General features: G+C 28.0%; 1 protein-coding gene across 8 annotated transcripts in view; it reads left to right on the forward strand.

The window, feature by feature from the left end:
* Window positions 1-16,147, forward strand: part of LOC134829718 (calmodulin-binding transcription activator 2) — a 56,475-nt gene extending 40,328 nt beyond the window's left edge. For 3 of the 8 annotated variants that reach the window (XM_063842942.1, XM_063842941.1, XM_063842947.1), the window contains 15 exons: window positions 3,949-4,016; window positions 5,608-5,743; window positions 8,482-8,553; window positions 8,957-9,101; window positions 9,158-9,447; window positions 10,383-10,961; window positions 11,027-12,732; window positions 12,796-12,953; window positions 13,370-13,477; window positions 14,029-14,096; window positions 14,539-14,699; window positions 14,761-15,339; window positions 15,403-15,477; window positions 15,597-15,624; window positions 15,721-16,147. In XM_063842942.1, coding sequence (XP_063699012.1) covers window positions 3,949-4,016; window positions 5,608-5,743; window positions 8,482-8,553; window positions 8,957-9,101; window positions 9,158-9,447; window positions 10,383-10,961; window positions 11,027-12,732; window positions 12,796-12,953; window positions 13,370-13,477; window positions 14,029-14,096; window positions 14,539-14,699; window positions 14,761-15,339; window positions 15,403-15,477; window positions 15,597-15,624; window positions 15,721-15,885 — 4,338 coding nt within the window. In that variant the 3' untranslated portion in view covers window positions 15,886-16,147. The remainder of the gene's footprint in view (window positions 1-3,948; window positions 4,017-5,607; window positions 5,744-8,481; window positions 8,554-8,956; window positions 9,102-9,157; window positions 9,448-10,382; window positions 10,962-11,026; window positions 12,733-12,795; window positions 12,954-13,369; window positions 13,478-14,028; window positions 14,097-14,538; window positions 14,700-14,760; window positions 15,340-15,402; window positions 15,478-15,596; window positions 15,625-15,720) is intronic. The other 5 variants (XM_063842943.1, XM_063842944.1, XM_063842945.1 and 2 more) reach the window with 5 other exon arrangements.
* The last annotated feature ends 1,289 nt before the right edge of the window (window positions 16,148-17,436 follow it).

Below are 17,436 nucleotides of genomic sequence, written 5' to 3' on the forward strand. Positions count from 1 at the left end.
CCAAAAAGTGTTAATTGATAATTAAATAACATGTAAAAATGTTTCCTCTCTTTTCCGCCGGAATTCGTTGATAAGTGCATGTTGGTCGAAACGAGCAAAACAACACATTGGCAGCCAAAAAAGTTTTGCGAACAAGCCGCTCTATTATTAGAGAGTATGTTTGTTTTTTGTATCGGCCAAGGGAAAAGTCATAATTTTATGCATCGAACGAACGAACAAACGAACGAACGACTGGCAAAAAGGAAACCTCTCGAAAAGTACATTATTGAATAAAATAAGTGGTTAAAGGTAGATCGCATGTTCCAAACACATTTTAAACTTTTTTTTTCGTTACAACCACTTTTTTTTTATCAGCAAAACTTTTCTTGCGAGAGAGTAATGACGTGACAGACGTCGTCGTTCGTTTGTCGACTGGATTTCAATGTCGAATCTTGAAAGAACTTTGGCTGGCCTGATTTTGACACATATCGACCAACATATTTGTCACTCGAACTCACACACCTAAAAGAAGAATGGCACAGAATGAATTATTTGAGGGAAATTACCGTTATTTGTTTTCCATTTCCTGTTTCCGGAAATACATACTGTCGATGTTTCGCGATGTTTTCAGTTTTCTATTAGAGCGAAATTTGTCTAGTCAATCCGTTTGTGATAAAAAAAGGAAAGGGGGAAATTCTATTCATGAAAAGCAAAGGAATTTTTGTTCCATTGTGTTTTTCTGTTATTGTTGAGGCAATAAAAAAGTCGCCTAATTTACATTTTTCCCATCATATTTCATGATATGAGATTTTTTTGTTTGTCTTTTTTTTATTGAAATGTTTATTTAATTTAAATTTTTTTGTGAAATTCACTCAGTTTTTCTTTTCAATGGTAAATAATGACCTTTAAAAAATTGACTCTATGTATTATATACTTTAAATATTATTAGTTTTCATTATAAAATGGTATTTAAATTTTTCGCGCCAATTTTTAAAATATCTGGCTTTTGGCGCCTTTTTTGATAAGTTTTTCTCCATTTTAAAAAAAACATTTAAAAATAGAAATTTTGATAAAAAAAAATCATTTAAAAATTGTCTAAATTTCATTAATTATTACAATTTTAAATATTTTTGTGAAAAGTTTTCGATTTCATTCAATGGAAACGTCAAATTTTAGAAAAATTATCCTTTGATCAGTTTTGGCGCCATTTTTATGATTTTTTTAGAACGTCAAATATTCTTAAGAATTCAAATTTTTTAAAACTTCTATCAAGTTTTATCTTTTGAAACAGTCAAATTTTCGTTTACTTTTTAATTTTCTGTTTTTGGCGCCTTTTGGATCAATCTTTGACAGAATTTGTAAATTTTCTCCATTTTGAAAAAAAAATAATGTAGACATTTTGTAATAAATTTAACATTTTTTATCGTCTAAATTTCATATTTTTTTTAATTTTAGATATTTAACTCATATATTTTTGATTTTCGTCAAATTTTAGAAAAAATTTCATGTTGATCACTTTTGGCGCCATTTTTATATAGAAACGTCAAACTTTAGAAAAACTTCAATTTTGATCATTTTTGGCGGCATTTTCATGATTTAAAAAAAATATAGTATTATCAAATATTCTTAAAATTTTTAAAATTTTAAAAATATTTGATAAAATATAATTTTTAAAATATTTGTATTACAAAATAATATTTTTCAAATTTTGGCGCCATTTTTTAAATATTTTCTAAATTCATTTTTTTAATAATTTAAACGTAAATTTTTAATTTTTTTTTTCTAAAAAATAAAAAAACACCTCGCTTTAAAAATTTTACAATCCCCAACAAAAAATTTTTAAATCACAAAAACTAGAAAATAAAACACTTGTTTCCCAAAAAAACAAACTTTTTCGCCCATTTCATTATCATTATTATGATTATTTTTAACAATATTAACTTTGTTGTACTTTCCGAAAAAAAAAAATCCGACAACTCTGCTATCATCTACCTCTTGCGCGTAATTGTATGTAAAATAAAAACAATTTATGAAAAAAAAATTCATATAATAAAAAACGGAATTTTTGCACCCTTTTGTCTGCTTTTGTGTCCATAATAATCCACGTCGAGTGTGGAACGGCAGCGGAAACAATAGAGAAGTGCACTAAAAACAAATTTTGCATTATTTCTAGTTTAGTTTATTTTATTTATTCTACAAACTTTTTTTTTTTGGCCAAACAAGGTGTAAAATTGTTTGTTGGAATTTTATTTTTTTCACCGCTTTTTCGCCCGACACCCGAAATATTCTAACGTGAAAGTGTTTGGGAAGTAACGATGCGTTAAAAATTGGTTCCTGTATTTAAATTACTGGAAAATTTGTGTTTTTGTGGAATTTTTCGCTTTTCGCTTAAACAAGTGAAAAAAAGTCTCGAGTTTCCGAGCAAAAAAAAATGAAATAATTTATTTCCCATAATAAAATCTGTGCCATTTAATTTCCTCTACGAACCTTCGACGTTCTTCAAGGCGAGTGGTGGCAACAGCAACAAAAACAATCATAAACATAAATCACGTTTGTGTACAAAACAAACGAACGAACCCTTGTCTTGTCATGTTTTTTTTTATTTCTTGAAAATATTTTAATGATCATAATTTTTATTTTCAAAAATAAATTATTTAGTTGTAAAAAAAATGACATTAATTTGAGACACACTCGAAAAAAAGGGATTCGTTTCACACTCGAGAGAGAGAGAAAAATCGGCCCAACAAGGGAAACGACACCGCGTGGGACATCTGATATGGATCTCGCCCGAGAGAAATCTTCAATTGTTGCCAAGAAATGTATTCATGAGCGACGTGACGTTCTACGAATTCAATTTTCTTCAAGTTTTTGTGTCAAGTGTGTGTTTTTTTTTGTTCATTGTTCACATTTTTTTTATGTGATAAGGAAATTCAAATTTTTACACAAGACTTCACTCGTATGCCACACGCATATGATGGTAATTTTTACAATTTTTTGTGAGATTTTGGAAAAAAAATTGTCTCTTCATGCATTTCTTGGAACCAAAGTCACATGTTTCTTCCCGGACTGTGAAAAAGAAAAATAATAATAAATAACATTTTATTTCATTTTCTTCCTCCTCGTACTGAATAAATGTAAGCACATGTGCGAAAGGAGGCAAATATGAGACTCGTGTGTGTCATCTACGTAATAAAAAGAGGGAAAAAAGTAATAATAAAGTGAAATAAAGGCACATAAATGAAATTATAAGGCAGGTCTTTACACTCTCTTGTTGGGAGATTATTATTTCTTTGGTCGAAGTGTCCTTGATTTTTAGTTTTTATATTTTAAATAAATTATTTTTATTAAAAATTTATAAAAAAAAATTAAAATAATTAATTTTAAGAGAAAATATTAATTTTTAAATAATTTTATTTTATTTAAAAAATTTAAAATAAATAAAAATAATTAGGTAAAATTAATTTTTTATTTAATTAAAAATATTTGAATTCAAAAATATTTTGATTTCAAATTTTAATTTTTTATTACTTTTAAATAATTATTTTTTTTAAAGGAAAATATTAAAAATCAATTAATAAAATTTATTATAAATTTTTAATAATTATTTTTTTTGAAGAAAATATTTATTTCATTTTTTTTAAATAAATTTTTAATAATTTTTATTATTAATTGATTAACTTTCATAATTAACATTTTTTTTAACAAATTAAAAATAAATATTTAAATGAAATTAAAAATATTTAATTTTTTTAAGAATTTTTTTTTATTCATTTGTTTTATTTTTATTTTAAATAAAAAATTATATTAAAATTATATAAAAAAAAACAATTTGAATTAATTTTATTTAAAAATTTTAAATGAATTTTATTAATAGTTTTTCATAAATTTTGTTTTTTTTTTAAATTTTTTATTAAAAAAAAAAAAAAATAAAAATTAAACTAAATTATTTTTTTCAATTTTTCTTTTCAGGAAATTGCTGCAATTCTCATCAGCTTTGACAAACATTCCGAATGGCAATCAAAAGAAGTCAAAACTCGGTAAGTTTTCTCAAATCCACTTTTTCTTTAAAATAACTTAGTTAATATTCTCATAAACTAAATTGTAATCTCAGCATGTGAGACAATTTCTTACTTAACATATTTTAATTAACACACAACTATATCCACATGTGAGTCGAAAAGAGTAAAAGGGTCTCAGTGAAAAAAGGAAGAAAAGTAAAATATGTAAAAAAGTGGCTTTAGAACGGAAGAGGGAACAAAAATGAACCTAATTATGTGATAAATGAGGCACATTTATAGGAATTAATGGTGCTTTCATAAATTTATACTTAAATTCCATGAGAGGGCGGTTTTCATGGGGAATTATTTTTTTATAAAAAGAAAATTTAAGTTTTTCATGGGTTTTGACCTTTTTGTAAGTTGAAAAGTTTTTTTTTATAAAAAAAATATTTTTCTTTTAGTTCAGTTAGCAAATTTTTGTTTAATTTTTAAAATTTTAATTTATTTTTATTAAAAATTATTAAAAAAAAAACTAAATAAAATTTTTAAAAATTAAATAAATAAAAAAAATAATAAAATTAAATTAAATAAAATTTTAATAATTAAAGAAAAATTAACTTGGTTTGAATTAATTAAAAAAATTAAATTAAATTTAAAAAAAAATTATTAAAATTAAAAACATGAAAAATTAAATAAAAATTTGCTTAGTTTGGGTTCATTAAAAAAAATTAAATTAAATTTTAAAAAATAAATTAAATTAAAAATATAATTAAATTTTAAGCTAAATATTTTTTTTATAAATATTTGAAAAAACTCTTTATTTTTTGTTAATTTTTATAAATTCAAAATATTTTCTTTAAATTTGTTCAACTTTTCTTTCAACAAAAAATTTTTCATACGAAATTTTTCCCATAAGTTTGTTACAAATTTTCCATTTCCATCAAAAAACAAACAAAAACTGAAAATAAAACACTTACCAAAAAAAAAGAAATCCATTAAAACTACTTTAATTGCCTAATTTCAGCTTGTTTCGCTAAAACTTTTCTAATTGTCTCCCATCCTGATTCCCCATTAAAACAATTCCAACTACACTTTAAGTGTTGTAAGTGAATGCATTTTAATGTGAATTTGTCACCCATGCCCAAACAACACGAAGGAACAAACAAGTCTGGAAGACAAAAACACAGATTTATTTAATGGCAAAATGTTTAGAAAATTATTCTTTCGTTTTTTTTCAAGAACATTCGGGGATGCTAAGAAATTTAATAAGAATTTTCCTCATTTATTAGGCGAAAAATTTTATTTGCATTTAAAGAAACACAAATTACCGAAATAAAAATAAAAATAAATGTAAGTCATAAAAAATTGCATTTTCGCATATGTGATATGAAAGTTCATAAAAAAACTGATCTTCCGTAAAAAATGAAGTTAAAACATTCAAATTTGATGGATGTTGTGCATAAAAAAGTCACATATCGCGATATCGTGTGAGGAATGACTTTCTCACAGCAGGACATTTTTTTAAGTGCCAAGTTTGTGTTTTTTACGAGTTTTTCTCCATTTCGCAACCTTGTGAACTAAAAGAAAAAATATCAAATTTTAATAAATAATTTTTTTTCTTCATTTTCAGACCAAAAAGCGGCTCAATGTTGTTGTATTCGCGCAAAAAGGTCCGTTATCGACGCGATGGCTACTGCTGGAAGAAACGCAAGGACGGCAAAACGACGCGCGAGGATCACATGAAGTTAAAAGTACAAGGAACGGAGGTGAGTTTTTGTGGTTTTTGGCACGTGCAAGAGAGAAAAATGTGATGAGCGAAAAAAAATCATAAAAAAGTCACCGGAATGGGAGAAGAAAAAGATAAATTGAATGAAAAAGAACATAAGTTATTGCGATATGTGAGAAAGGTTGTAGGGTGACGCTCAATTTTGACAATTTTTTTAAGGAGTTGCAAGGAAAACTTGGTCTCCCCACGAAATTGTCGACGATAAAAGTCATGTAACACACATGCAAATAAATTTTATTTAAATGAAAACACACAACGCGCCCCTTTTAAGCTGAAGAGGGTGTTCTTAATCCTTTCTCGTATATATTTTTTTTTGTTGCGAAACAACTCTTTTAATTTCCGTCTGTTTTTCTCAATTTTTTGTCTTTATTCCGTCATGATGATGATAAATTTGATGTGAACCACAATCATTTTTTATTCTTTTTCGTAGTTTTTCATGAACAGAGACGGGTTTTAATTTTTTTTAGACTATTCTGCCCTTTTAAATTATTTTTCTTAAATTTAAGATTTTTTTAAAATTTTATTCGAATTTACAAAAAATTAATTATATTAAATTAAAATTAATTAATAAATTAATTAAATTTAAAGTAAATTAAATAAAATAAAAAAAAAATAAATTAAATTAAATTTTAATTTTTAAATTAATTTTTCACAATTATTACAATTTTATTATTAAATGGTAAAAAATAATTTAAAAATCAAAATTTAAAAAAAATTAAAATTAATTCTTTAAATAAGAATAGTTATAAAAATTTAATTATTTAAATAATTGAAAAATAAATAAATTTAATTATTTAAAAAAATTAAAAAAAAAATAAAAAAAAATATCTAAAAAAAAAAAAATATTTTTATATAATTTTAATTATAATTCTAATATTTTATTATTTTTGAATTTTATTAATTAAATTTTGTGATTTTTTTTCTCAATTTTTAAAATTTATTAAAAAATTTCTAGAATCAATTTAAAATGCGATACCTAAAAGTTTAAAATTGGTTCAGTTTGAATGCTTGGTTTGAATTAATTGAAATAATTAATTTTGAATTTTTCTTGAAATTTTACTCTAACTAAAATCTGCCCAGATATTAAATAATTGCCTCTTCAGCTTCAAAATAAATTCCGTCACTGCCTAAAATAAAAGAGAAAAAAAACTTTTTGAATTAAATAAAAAAAAAATCTTCACTCGTGATCTCGGTTGTCATCTCCTCTCATATCATCAAAGGGGTGAAACTTATCGTCAATTCTTTATTCCATGAAATGTGTTAATTTTCAAATGAAATGAAATGAAATTCAAGACACACAAAAGCGACATGGAAATAAATGTCGCTCATTTTTTACGTCGAATGTCACAAAGTCACGGAAGAAAAAACGAAAAGAAAAGAAAAAAAAACGAGAGATCAAAGATACGAAGAAATAGATAAAAAAGTGCTAATCTCATGCAAATCACTTACATAACTCTGAGGAAAATCTCTGTGGACAGCAATTTTTTCCTTCTTCGTGTCTTCGCATGTAGTTTTGTTATTTTTTTTACAACGAAAAATGAATGAATGACTTGATCAGATAAAATGCTAATCATTCAGTGGAAGTAGTAAAGTCTCAATGGATTTTTTTTTCTTCTGCTTTTATCGAGAAATTGACGTCGACCGACGCACGATTTGAAAAAAAGTCAATTTTTTAACATGATTTTTTTTTGTGTTCGGGAGGAAGAGTTAAATATATTTTTTATGTTAATGGTTCATATATTCGAGTTTTTAGGAAAAAAAAAACTAAAAAGTCATTGTATCCATTATTGGTATAATTTAGAGAAATGTATGAAAAAAATTGAAAGTTTTGTTATTTTAATAGAATGTGAGTTAAAGTAGAATTTTTGTTAAATTTTAAAGGAAAATAAGATAAATTAATTTTTGTTTAATATTTAAAGCTTAAGAAAATTTTAAAAATATTTTTTTACACAATTTTAACGTGACAAGTCAATTTTTTATTAAAAAAAATTAAATAAAAGTAAAAAAAAAATAATTTTTTTCCTGAAAATTCAGAAATTGGTTAAAATTTTAAATTAAGAAAATTGATTTTTAATTTTAATTAATTAATTTTTGATAAATTTAAATAAATTAATTATTATCAAAATAAATGTTAAATAAAATTTTTATTTTTAAAGATTTTTTTTTGTCATTTTTAAATTTTTTGCATTTAAAAATGTTTAAAAAATTAATTTTTTAAAAATCAAATTTTACAGATGTCGAAACAAAAAAAATTATATAATTAAAAAAAATATATTTTTTTCAAAATTTTAATTTTTTTTCATTTGAATGAAAAAAATTTGCCAAAAAATTTCGTTTTTTTAATATTTCATAATTTTTACTTTCAAAAATTTCTTAATCTCAAAATTGAAAAAAAAATCTAGATATTTTTCATTTTTTATGGTTTTAAATAAAAAAATATTTTTTTAAAAAATAAAAAAATAATAAAATTTTGTCAAGTATTAGAAAAATGAGTCAAAAATTAATTTTTCTAACATTTTTAAGTAAAAATTTCATAAAATTCAATTTTTTAATTTAAATTTCAATAAATGAACCTATCTCAACTCAAAAAAGTTGCATAACTCACCCGTCAATCGTCTCCTGTGAACTGGCTCTTATCCAAACAACGATCATTGACTTTGAAACTTTCCACATTTTAATTTTTCGAATCAATCAATAACTCTTTTTTTCTCTTTTTAGTGCATCTACGGCTGTTACGTACATTCAGCTATCCTTCCAACCTTTCATCGAAGGTGCTATTGGCTGTTACAGGTAAGTTCCCTCGAGAATTTCCAATTTTTTTTTGTCATCTGGTTCATTCCTTTATTAATCATTCAAGTCACCCGAATTTTTTTCCTTCCTTCTTCTATCGAGCTCGACGCTATGCTACGAAACGCTATCTGAACATGTATCGCTCTCCGTACATGCAGCGGAATGTTGTCTCTCTTTTTCTCACGTTTTTCTTTTTCTAACAAGCGCAATTTTTATCAAGTGGGAAAGAGGCGCAAGAAAAAGGGAGACGACACGATTTTTTCGTGTTTTGGCACGTTTCTTGCAAAAAAAAAAATTCAAGGAAGAAGGAAAAAATCGGTAGAAGAGCTTTGAACGAAAATTTATGAAGCAATCTGAATTTATTGAGATAATTTAATTTAAATGTTATGCGTTTCGTTTGCAGAATCCAGACATCGTCTTAGTGCATTATCTTAATGTCCCGTATCCGGATGATAATAAAATGGCCGTTATAACGCCTAATCTCGCGCTGTGGGGCGACAAGAAGGAATGGACCAAGGAGGAATTGGTTAGTCAGCTGAAGCCAATGTGTAAGTTGCGATAATTTTTCTTTTTTCAAAAAAACACGCCAAAACATTGCTCAAAGTCTTTCCAGTCTTCAGCGAAGACGATGCCGACACCAGCAACGACATTGAAATTTCCACGGCAGAAACTGTCGAAGCGATTGTCAGTCAATTAATGGAGAAACAACGAATGGCACGTCAAGCGGCGCTCGTGAAGCAGCTGGAATGCGGATGTCCCGATTCGACGTGTGCCGATGGCAAGAGTTGTTCGCATCCGATGCGGAGAATTACGTCAAGGACGCCCGAAAATAAGAGACAGGAGAATAATAATCAAGTTTCAAGTACAACGCCAAATATTTTGGTTGGATCGAGGGTGAGTTCGGAAATTTAATTCAGAGTTTCTTATAAAAATATCAAATTTTTGATTAAAATTAGTATTTTTTGATCAAAATTTGGTGTTTAAAAAATATTTTAACAATTTTTGTCAATCTTAGTTTTATTTTAAAAATTATAAAAAAAAGTTTCATTTCTCAAAATTTTGAATTAGCATAAAGCGATTTTCAAATTTCTTATTTTTTTTAAAGTAAAAAAAAATTTAAAGTCAAAATTTTTGTAAATTTTTTAAAAGCTTAAAAAAATAACATTTTTTTAAAAATTTTTTAGTAAAATTTGCCACGAAAGAATAAATTTTTAATTCTTTTATACATATTAAAGATTTTTATGTAAAAATCAAAAAATTAGACTACAATTTAGTTTGAATTAGCAAGAAAGCGATTTTCAAATTTTATGTTTTTTAAGCTTTTTGAAAATTTTTAAATATTTATAAATTACTAAATTTTTTGAAATTATTAATTTTTGTACATTTAATTAAAATTTTATCTAATTTTTAAAAAAATTTGAAAGTATAAAAAAATTTGAAGTCATCTTTGCTTTCAAAATTTTAATGAAAATTATTTAAAATTAACATTTTTAAATTTTTTTAGCAAAATTTGTCACAAAAGAATAATTTTTTGATATTTTTTTAAAATGTTTGAAATTTTTGGGCCAAAATAAGCAAATAATACTTCATTTAAGGTTGAATTAGCAAAAAAGCGATTTTCAAATTTTTAACGGACAAATTTTAAATTGACATTTTTAAATTAAAATTTGGGTTTTCAACATTTTTAAAATATTTTTTACAAAACTTTCAAATAAAACTTGAAAATTTTGCAAAATATTTGCTAAAAATAAGATAAATTGAAATTTTAAGATTTTTTTTTTCATTAGAATTGAAAATTTTAGCTAATTTCTCATAAAATCCCTTCACAGCTCTACCCAAAATGGATCGAACGTCGTCAACGGGAGCAAATGCTCGAAAACGCCCGTCTCCAAAAGTACGACACGAACTCTCTGCATTTCCAAATCGTTCCAACTACATCACAAAATCACCCTTCGATGATGCGTCAAACGTACCAACATTCCCAGCAGCAGCAACAGCACATCCCTCCCCCACTTTCGATGCAGCAACAGCAACAAATTCACGCTACGACGAAATTATCACATCCTCAGCAGCAGCAACAACAACCGACGAATAACACTCGGAACGGCCTGCAAATCGTTAATCGGTCAACAAATCAAAATGCCAGCAATAACAATAACAACAACACTGACGTTAATTTGAATGGAGGTGTTGAGGAAAACACTCATCATGTGACACATACGAACACGAGCAGCATGGAAGATGACACAAGTACAACGACGACAACCACGACAACTGCATTCAATAATCGAATTACCGTCGTACAGCATCAACAGCAGCAGCAGCAGCAATTAAATGGAAATAATAATTCATCAAATGGTCCGAGTAATAATGGGAATGCACCACCGCTCGTCTTGAATTTGTCTCAGGTAATAAATTTTTAGCTTCTGATTGGATTTTAATTGAATTAAATTTCGTCTTAATTGAATTTCAGCTTCAGACATCGCCCGGTAGCTTGCTCATACTGAACAACCAACAATCGACTTATGTGTGCCAGCCAACATCTTCTCCCTCGAATCCATCCGAGACGACGTCACAAGACGACAAAAGCACAATTGTCGAGTTTACTGTTCCAAAAGAGGAAACAATGATGGATTCCAACGAAAAATATGCCGATCAGTATGAAACGAGCATGAGTTACAGCTCGACAGCTCACAATAGTCCCATGAAAAGTCATCCGACACTGAAAGAAGGACATGAAGTACCCTATTTCACTGAAACTTTGGATTTATCGCAAGAAGACATCCAAAAAACCCTTTCGGCGAACATGCCAACTAATGGCGCTGATGTCCACGAAGACACAAACGAGATAAATCCAATGGATTTCATTGAAAGTTGCGAAACTCAAGGTCACGAAGATGACGTTTTCGTGAATTTAGATGCTTTTGATATGTTAGTTGAGTTTCCTGAACTTCATGAATTCCATGGAAACGCAAATAACGCAAATAATGAGGTTATGCATGAGAACAAATATCATCACACTGCGGGAAATGTGCCTGGCGAACAAACCTCTACAATTACGGATTACAGCCCTGAATGGGCATACCCCGAAGGAGGTGTCAAAGTTCTCGTTACAGGTCCATGGGATGTTAATACAGCATATACGGTGCTTTTTGATAACTTTCCTGTACCAACAACTTTGGTTCAAAGCGGCGTCTTGCGTTGTTATTGCCCTGCCCATGAGGTTGGCGTCGCTACGATGCAAGTTAGTAGTCAAGGATTTGTGATCTCAAACTCGGTAAATTTCGAGTACAAGTCTCCGCCAAAGACAGAAGTGAAAGTTGAAGCTGGCTCAAGTGAGGTTATGTACAAATTTAGCTTGTTAAATCGCTTGGAAACGATCGATGAGAAGCTTCAAATCAAATTGGAGCCAAATGATGGATCTTCCGACGAAGCCACGTTATTTAAACAACCAAATTTCGAAGAACGACTTGTTTCGTATTGTCAAAAGCTTACGCAGCGCACGTGGCGATCAGCTACTCCGACGCCGTGGGGTGTTTCGCACAAAGGAATGACTTTGTTACATTTGGCAGCGGCATTGGGATATTCGCGTTTGGTTTGTACGATGCTTACATGGCGATCGGATAACTCTTCAATGATCCTCGAGGCAGAAACTGACGCCTTGAGTCAAGATGAAGACGGATACACACCCCTGATGTGGGCCTGTTCGAAAGGTCATCTCGAAGTTGCCACCATTTTGTATCGATACAATCACAATGCACTAAATGTCAAAAATAACCAAGGCATGAGTCCGATAGATGTCGCTAAAGCAAATAACCATCAAAATATCGTCAATGAATTGGAGAAACTTGAACAGGAAAGACTCAAACCTGCAGAAATAAAAGAAAAGGACGCGGAACAACCGATCTTTAATCCATCATCATCATATCAAGATCCAACGACGCGATTGTCGCCGCAATCGGAAAACGCGGGAAAAGATCTCAGCAAGTCACCGATTTCGGATAACAGAAGTCATGATGGCGTCTTTTTACGCCCGGGAGCTGTTCTTGCATCGCAAAGCCCGCCAGGAGCGAGATTGTCAAAGAGATCTTCAATTGACAGCGGAATTAACATGGATATTCGTACTCCATTGACACGAAGCGGAAAAGGCATCAAAGATAGTCATCGTCGATATTATCTGTGAGTTTTTTTTTTGTTTTTTACATTTTAGGATGATTTTTTGATTTTTATTTCAAAATTTAGTATGGATCGCAGTATGTCACTTCCGATCTCATCAAATTCTCCGCAATCCATGTCAAGTTTCGACATTGGCGACAGCTATACTGAGTCGCCGTTGAATATGACAGCGTCAAATAGTGGTTCACTTCTGTCGCCATTGCGAAAAATGGATTTCGCATTATGTAAGTTTTAGGTTATGTTTATTTTATGATCTTCTTTCTTTAAATTTTATTCATTTTCACGCTTTTATCTCTATTTTTATTACGAAAATTAAGTTTTATAAAAATTTTTGAAAGATTTCCGCCATTTTTAATTTTAAAAAATGTAAAATAATCGGAAATCTTTCAAAAAAATTAATTTAAAATAACTTTTTATCTCTATTTTAATATATTTAAACAATTTTTAATCAAATATTCGCTTGATAAGCATAAAATTTCTAAGTAGCTTCGTTCGACAAGTTATGTTTTGATAAATCATCATTTTCAAATTTCCGAACTCACCCCTGCCAAAAAAAAATGATGATCTATCAAAAACATAACCTCTCTTTCTCTAAACACTTTTTTATGAAAAAATATCACCAATAAACTTCAATTTCAAGGCGAAACAGCCGCTGATTCAAGTCCAATTGCTGAACATGAAGATTCTCAAGACGATGACGACGAAACAAACAGTCAACAAAATACTGAAATTGGGAATACTCGAGTTGGTCAGTTAATTTATCATTTATGATTTTTCTTTATTTTTTTATTATTTTTAATTTTTGATGTCATTTTGGTGTTGACCCTTTTTCCGAAACCAAAAAAAAAAATTGATGGGCTCAATGTGTGTGAATTTCGATGTAATTTTTTTTAGGTTATATTTTTCAGTTCAAAATTTTTATTTTTGGATTTTGGTTTTTGAAAGTATTTTAAGAAAAAAAAAACAGCGATTGGTCAGCTAATAAATGTTTCTCTGTGCTAAATGTTCCCTCTCATGATCCCCTGTAAATATTTCTGGATTAATCGTTTTCGTATCCTTCAAAAAATGGAGTGTTTCCAAATGTACAAAAACTTTTTTTCTTACACTTAGAACACGTAGATGCATGAAAAGTAGTTTTTATTCGCTTTTGCATGATCTATTTTCCGATTATTCCTTGCTTGAATTGCTTTGAGAGATTTGTGAAGGTTTAATGTTTTCTAAAAAAATCTTCATGAGTCTCGTTTTATGCGAAATTTTTAAAAATTTAACTTTTTCTAATGATTTTTTGAACATTTTTAGGGGAGTCGGATGCTAAAGTTCTCACGTTAGCAGAACAAATTATCGCAGCGATGCCAGAAAGGATCAAGGTAAGTGCAGATTTCTCAAATTTTCAAAAAATTTTGAGAAAATAAATGGACCACGTGGTTTAAAAAATTTTGAAATGTGCACTGGGATGAAAATTTTGAATGAATTGGGCCAAAAGTTTAAAAATTTGTTGATGAAAAGAAGCCTTAAATATGCAATGGGACAAGGCTCAGAATTAGCATTGGGTCGAAAATTCTAAATTTTCCCTTTGCAGACATTTGAAAATGTGCACTGGGACGAAATTTCAAAATTTAGTTGGATCGAAAATTTTAAATTTTTAAATAAAAAGAATTGTAAAATATGCATTAGGATGAAGCTTAGAATGTAAATTAAGTCAAAAATTTAGAATTTTCTCTCTGCAGACATTTTAAAATATGCACTGGGTTTAACCACGTGGTTAAAATTTGAAAAATTCGCCAATTTTAATTTTTTTTTCAATTTCAGAACGAATCTGAGGAAGTAATGTCTCTCGGAAGTCCCTTACCCGACAGTTTATCAACAGATGCATCCACAATCGGCATGTTAGGTGATTCGTTCATTGAGCCTCTCTTAGACAGTCAGTTCGATCAGGAGTTTAACTTTGAATTCAGCGATCACAATTATCGGTAAAAATCAAAATTTTCAATTTTTTTAAAAAATTTGTTCAAAAAAAATTTTTTTCTATAGTTACCATGACGTTGGCACCCCCTGCTCAAGTCTCAGTCCCGCAAGTTCGGGCCCCCTTCAAAGTCCCGCAAGTTATTCCGTGCCGCCAGATCCTCCAATGTGCTCGCCAAGTCCTCCGCCAACCACGCAGGACTTTACGGAATTCCTTCAAGCCTCAAATTCGACGCCAAAACCCTTCGAAGCTGATTTTTCGAATCTCACACTCACGGATAAGGAACAACGCGAATTGTATGAAGCTGCAAAATGCATCCAGAAGGCATATCGTTCGTACAAGGGACGAAAAAAGTTGGAAGAACAAGACAAGGAACGTTCCGCTGCGGTTGTGATCCAAAATTATTACCGGCGATACAAACAATACGCTTACTATCGACAAATGACACACGCCGCACTCGTCATTCAGAACGGATATCGAAGTTATTGCGAAAATAAGCGATTTAAAAAGTCCCTGCATCAGTCACATGCTTCAACTTCGGGACAGGAACAACCGCCATCGACTTTGGGGTATTATAGGAACTATCGAAGCGACTCGCAGCATTCCAGTAGCAACTCGAAGGAGCAAAGCCCATCAGGACCGTTGAAGTAAAATCACTGAAATTAAATTTTTAATGAAAAATTATTAAAATTTTAATATTTTTTTAATAGACGAACGTATTCTCAACGCACCCAAAATCAAGCAGCTCGAAAAATTCAACAATTTATGCGACAAACTAAAAATAAGTAAGCAAAAAAAAATTTTTTTTTTAATTTTTAACTAAAAACAACCAAAAATGTCTTTTTTTACTAACAATTATCCCAATTTTCCCCTTAATTTGCTCTCATTTTAAAAAACTCATCAGTTTATGGGATGAGCATATTGCGAAATTGGTAAGATACAGCCTGAAATAACCCAAAAACTTAATTTTTTAATTAAAAAAAATATTTTTAAATAAAAAATATTAATAAATTTTCGATTTTTTTTAGACTGCAGAGAGAACGAGCCGAAAAAGAGAGGCTTGTGCACCAACGTCGAGTGGAGTACCTCCAAAACTCGCAGTCAGTCGCTCAACCAGATCCAGCTCAGCTGCTGTCATCGGGGCAAACGCATCAACCTCAGCATTAACGACACGTTCCAAGATGCAACCATGACTTTGACGACAGGCTTCGGCACCAAGTACTTAAAGTACATTCAAATTAAAAAAAAACACTCAAGTTGTTGTGCAAAAAAAAAATATTAAATTATCGACGTGTGAAAAAAAAATGTTCATAAAAAAATATCAGTATTCTCTTTAATTATATTAAAATTAAATTAAAATTAATTAATTAATTCATCCTGAAAAGTAATCAAAATAATGCAAAAAAAAAAAAAATAAATATTTAATCTTGCTCTATTAATTATTAAAAATATTAAAAAATTAATAATAAATAATTAAAAAAGCGTAAAAAATTCATATATTTAAAAAAAATATATAATTAAAAAAGAGAAATAAAAATGAAGAAAAAAATATTTATTTTTCCAAAAATATATAAAAAAAAATTTAATAAAAAAATAATTATTAAAATAATTAAAAATAAATATTTAATAATTCAAAAAAATTAAGGGCTTGAAAAAATTTCAAAGTAGAACAAAAAAAAAATTTTTTTAAATATTATTTCTTTATTTTTCCATCCGACATATTTATTTCTATAGGATAGGAAAAACTTTCAAATATACATAAATCATCGTCTTAATTATTAAAAACTATTTAATATTAGAAAACACAAGAGAAAAAGTACAAGAAATACTTTTAGTGAATAAGTCAAAAAAAAAAAATAGTACTTAAAAAAAAACTTTTTCCAATTTATTTTCTCAATTTGAATGTTAAAAAAAAATTAAAATAGGAAATTTAATCAATTTTATCTCTTATAACATTAATATTTATAAATAAAAAAAATTAGCATAGGATTTAAAATTAAAACTTTGACTATTTATACGCTTGACTTGAAAAGCAAAAAAAAATGCATGCAAGTTTAAAAAATAAATTAAAAAAAAACTCTTTTCACATGGTTGTAAAATTCGTGGAAATCTATAAGACGTGCGTAATTGTTGTTGAAAAAAAAATCGATTCTTGTACAGAATTTAACTGATAATCAATTTCTAAACTAAACTCTAAATTTAAATTAAAAATTAATATTTAATCAAGTTCGCTTTAAAAATTAAAAAAAAAATAAAAATAAATTTTTTCCTCTTTCAACCTTCTTATATTATAAATGAAAAAAAAATTAATAATAAACGTAAATTTAATAAAATTATCATTCATGAGAATTAATGACTTAAATACTTGACTTAATAAAAAAAATGCATAAAAAATTTATTAACTACTTCTAAGTCAATAATCGTTAAATTTTTCGATTACAAAAAAAATATTTCATAAAAAAAAATAAATTAAAAAAAAAGTAGGTTGGTTTTTATAGAAAATCAACTGAAAACTTGTTATGAAACTTGAAATGCACACTTTCTTCGTACTACTAACTTGTTGATAGATTTCTAAGGCACACGTGGACGAGGTCCATTTTTTTTATTTTAATTTTTTTTGTAGATTTTTAATAAAAAAGCTTTTTGTGAAGCACGAGGCAAATTTTTTATAATTTTTTTTAAATTAAAATTTATTTTTTTAAAAAATATTTTTTTTTTTAAATTCCAAAAATAAATTTTTAGGA

Source organism: Culicoides brevitarsis, chromosome 2, assembly GCF_036172545.1.
Source record: "Culicoides brevitarsis isolate CSIRO-B50_1 chromosome 2, AGI_CSIRO_Cbre_v1, whole genome shotgun sequence".
Lineage (NCBI taxonomy): Eukaryota > Metazoa > Arthropoda > Insecta > Diptera > Ceratopogonidae > Culicoides > Culicoides brevitarsis.